The sequence below is a fragment of the Chiloscyllium plagiosum genome, unplaced genomic scaffold, assembly GCF_004010195.1.
Source record: "Chiloscyllium plagiosum isolate BGI_BamShark_2017 unplaced genomic scaffold, ASM401019v2 scaf_81677, whole genome shotgun sequence".
NCBI lineage: Eukaryota > Metazoa > Chordata > Chondrichthyes > Orectolobiformes > Hemiscylliidae > Chiloscyllium > Chiloscyllium plagiosum.
This window is the reverse complement of record NW_025168313.1, coordinates 1-1,716: the sequence shown is the minus strand read 5'-3', so window position 1 is coordinate 1,716 and position 1,716 is coordinate 1. Positions and strand designations below refer to the sequence as shown.

The 1,716-nt window shown below is 50.5% G+C and overlaps 1 protein-coding gene across 1 annotated transcript; it reads right to left on the bottom strand.

Moving 5' to 3' along the window:
* Positions 1-592: 592 nt before the first annotated feature.
* On the bottom strand, positions 593-1,524 carry LOC122545239 (E3 ubiquitin-protein ligase TRIM39-like; the record flags this gene model as incomplete). Its single annotated transcript, XM_043684345.1, has 1 exon — positions 593-1,524. A coding segment is annotated over one exon (558 nt), but the record flags the coding sequence as incomplete, so codon positions are not given.
* Positions 1,525-1,716: the final 192 nt, after the last annotated feature.

The following is a 1,716-nucleotide window of genomic DNA, read 5'->3' as shown; positions in this document are numbered from 1 at the left end:
TCTTGTTGCAGCTGTATAAAACTTTGGTCAGACTACACTTGGAATACTGTGTCCAGTTCTGGTTGCCCTATTATAGGAAAGATGTGGATGCTTTGGAGAGGGTTCAGAGGAGGTTTACCAGGATGCTGCCTGGAATGGAGGGCTTATTTTACGAAGAGAGGTTGACTGGGCTTGGAAAAGAAGGAAGAGAGGTGACCTAATTGAGGTGTACAAGATAATGAGAGGCATAAATAGAGTTGATAGCCAGAGACTTTTTTCCAGGGCCGAAATTGTTAATACGAGGGGTCATAGTTTTAAGCTGTTTGGTGGAAAGTATAGAAGGGATGTCAGAGGCGGGTTCTTTATGCAGAGAGTTGTGAGAGCATGGAATGCGTTACCAGCAGCAGTTATGGAAGCGAGGTCATTGAGGATATTTAAGAGACTGCTGGACATGCATATGGTCACAGAAATTTGAGGGTTCGTACATTAGGTTTACCTCACATGAGGATCAATGGTCGGCACAACATCGTGGGCTGAAGGGCCTGTTCTGTGCTGTACTATTCTATGTTCTATGTATGGGGTATACATTATTGACACATGGTGGAAGTCTAAAGAAGATCAATCTGACATTTTTATTTTGACTGAGCCCAGTCCCCCTGGAAAGACTCCACTGACCTGCATTGAAATGATTTGGTCTCCCCCTGGAAAGACTTCCCTGAACCCAGTCTGAGACCCACTGACTGATTCATCTCCAACACCGTCATGTAGCGCCACCTCCCGCCTGTGGAGCACCATTACAGGCAGGAAGGTCCCCGGGTTCCTGCAGCTCACAGCTCACTCGACCCAGTCAGTCCCTCTCTACAATTGAGCTTCTATTTGTTTCTTCTCTCCCCCTCCCTCCTTCTTTCCCCCAGACTGAGACCGACCTCCATCAGTTTACAGCTGGCAGGAGACAGGGGGACGGGGTGAAATTATGGGATGGATCTGTCAGTGCCCTTTAATCCCGCAGATTGTCAGCGGGGCGGAGTTTTTCCCGTCAATATTCCTTCCCGGACAGAAGAAGGGAAAGAGCCTCTCAGTGAAAGTGTGGGTGAAAGTGTGGAGATGGGACATGGTGTCCGCATTGTAAAATGACACCCGTGCACCCTCACAGTCCAGGAAAACTCCAATCTTCCGGGGATTCACGCTCGGGTAGAGTGGGGTTGGTGAGGGAGAGGTGGAGGCAAAATAACCTTTTCCTGGAATCAGCCACACAATCCAGAATCCGGTTTCTGGGTTTAGTTCGATGCCCCCTTTCCTCTTCACAGACTCTCGGGCCACTCCCAGATACCACCAGGTCTTCTGCCCCACCTCCACCTCCCAGTAATGTCTCCCTGATGTGAATCCCTCTGATCCAAGAACACATTCCCAGGAACCAAATTTCACCGGGGAGTCAGGGAGCGGCTGGTTTTTGACTCCGAATCTCACACTGGTCCGGTCCTCAGACAGGATGAGCCGGGGATGCGCTGTGTTCGGATCCAGAGTCAGAGAGGCTGGAGCTGGGGGAGAGATCAAATAACACCGTCAGGGAGAGGGAGCGAGAGAGAGGCCAGGGAGAGTGAGGGGAGCAGGTAGTGAGGAGTGAGTGATAGAGGCAGTGGGAGTGGAGGTGAGTTAGGGTGAGTCTGGAAAAGAGGTGTTTGAAGGAGAGGTGGGTCAGGGAGAGTACAATGAGTGAGGGAGAAGTGAAGGAATGAG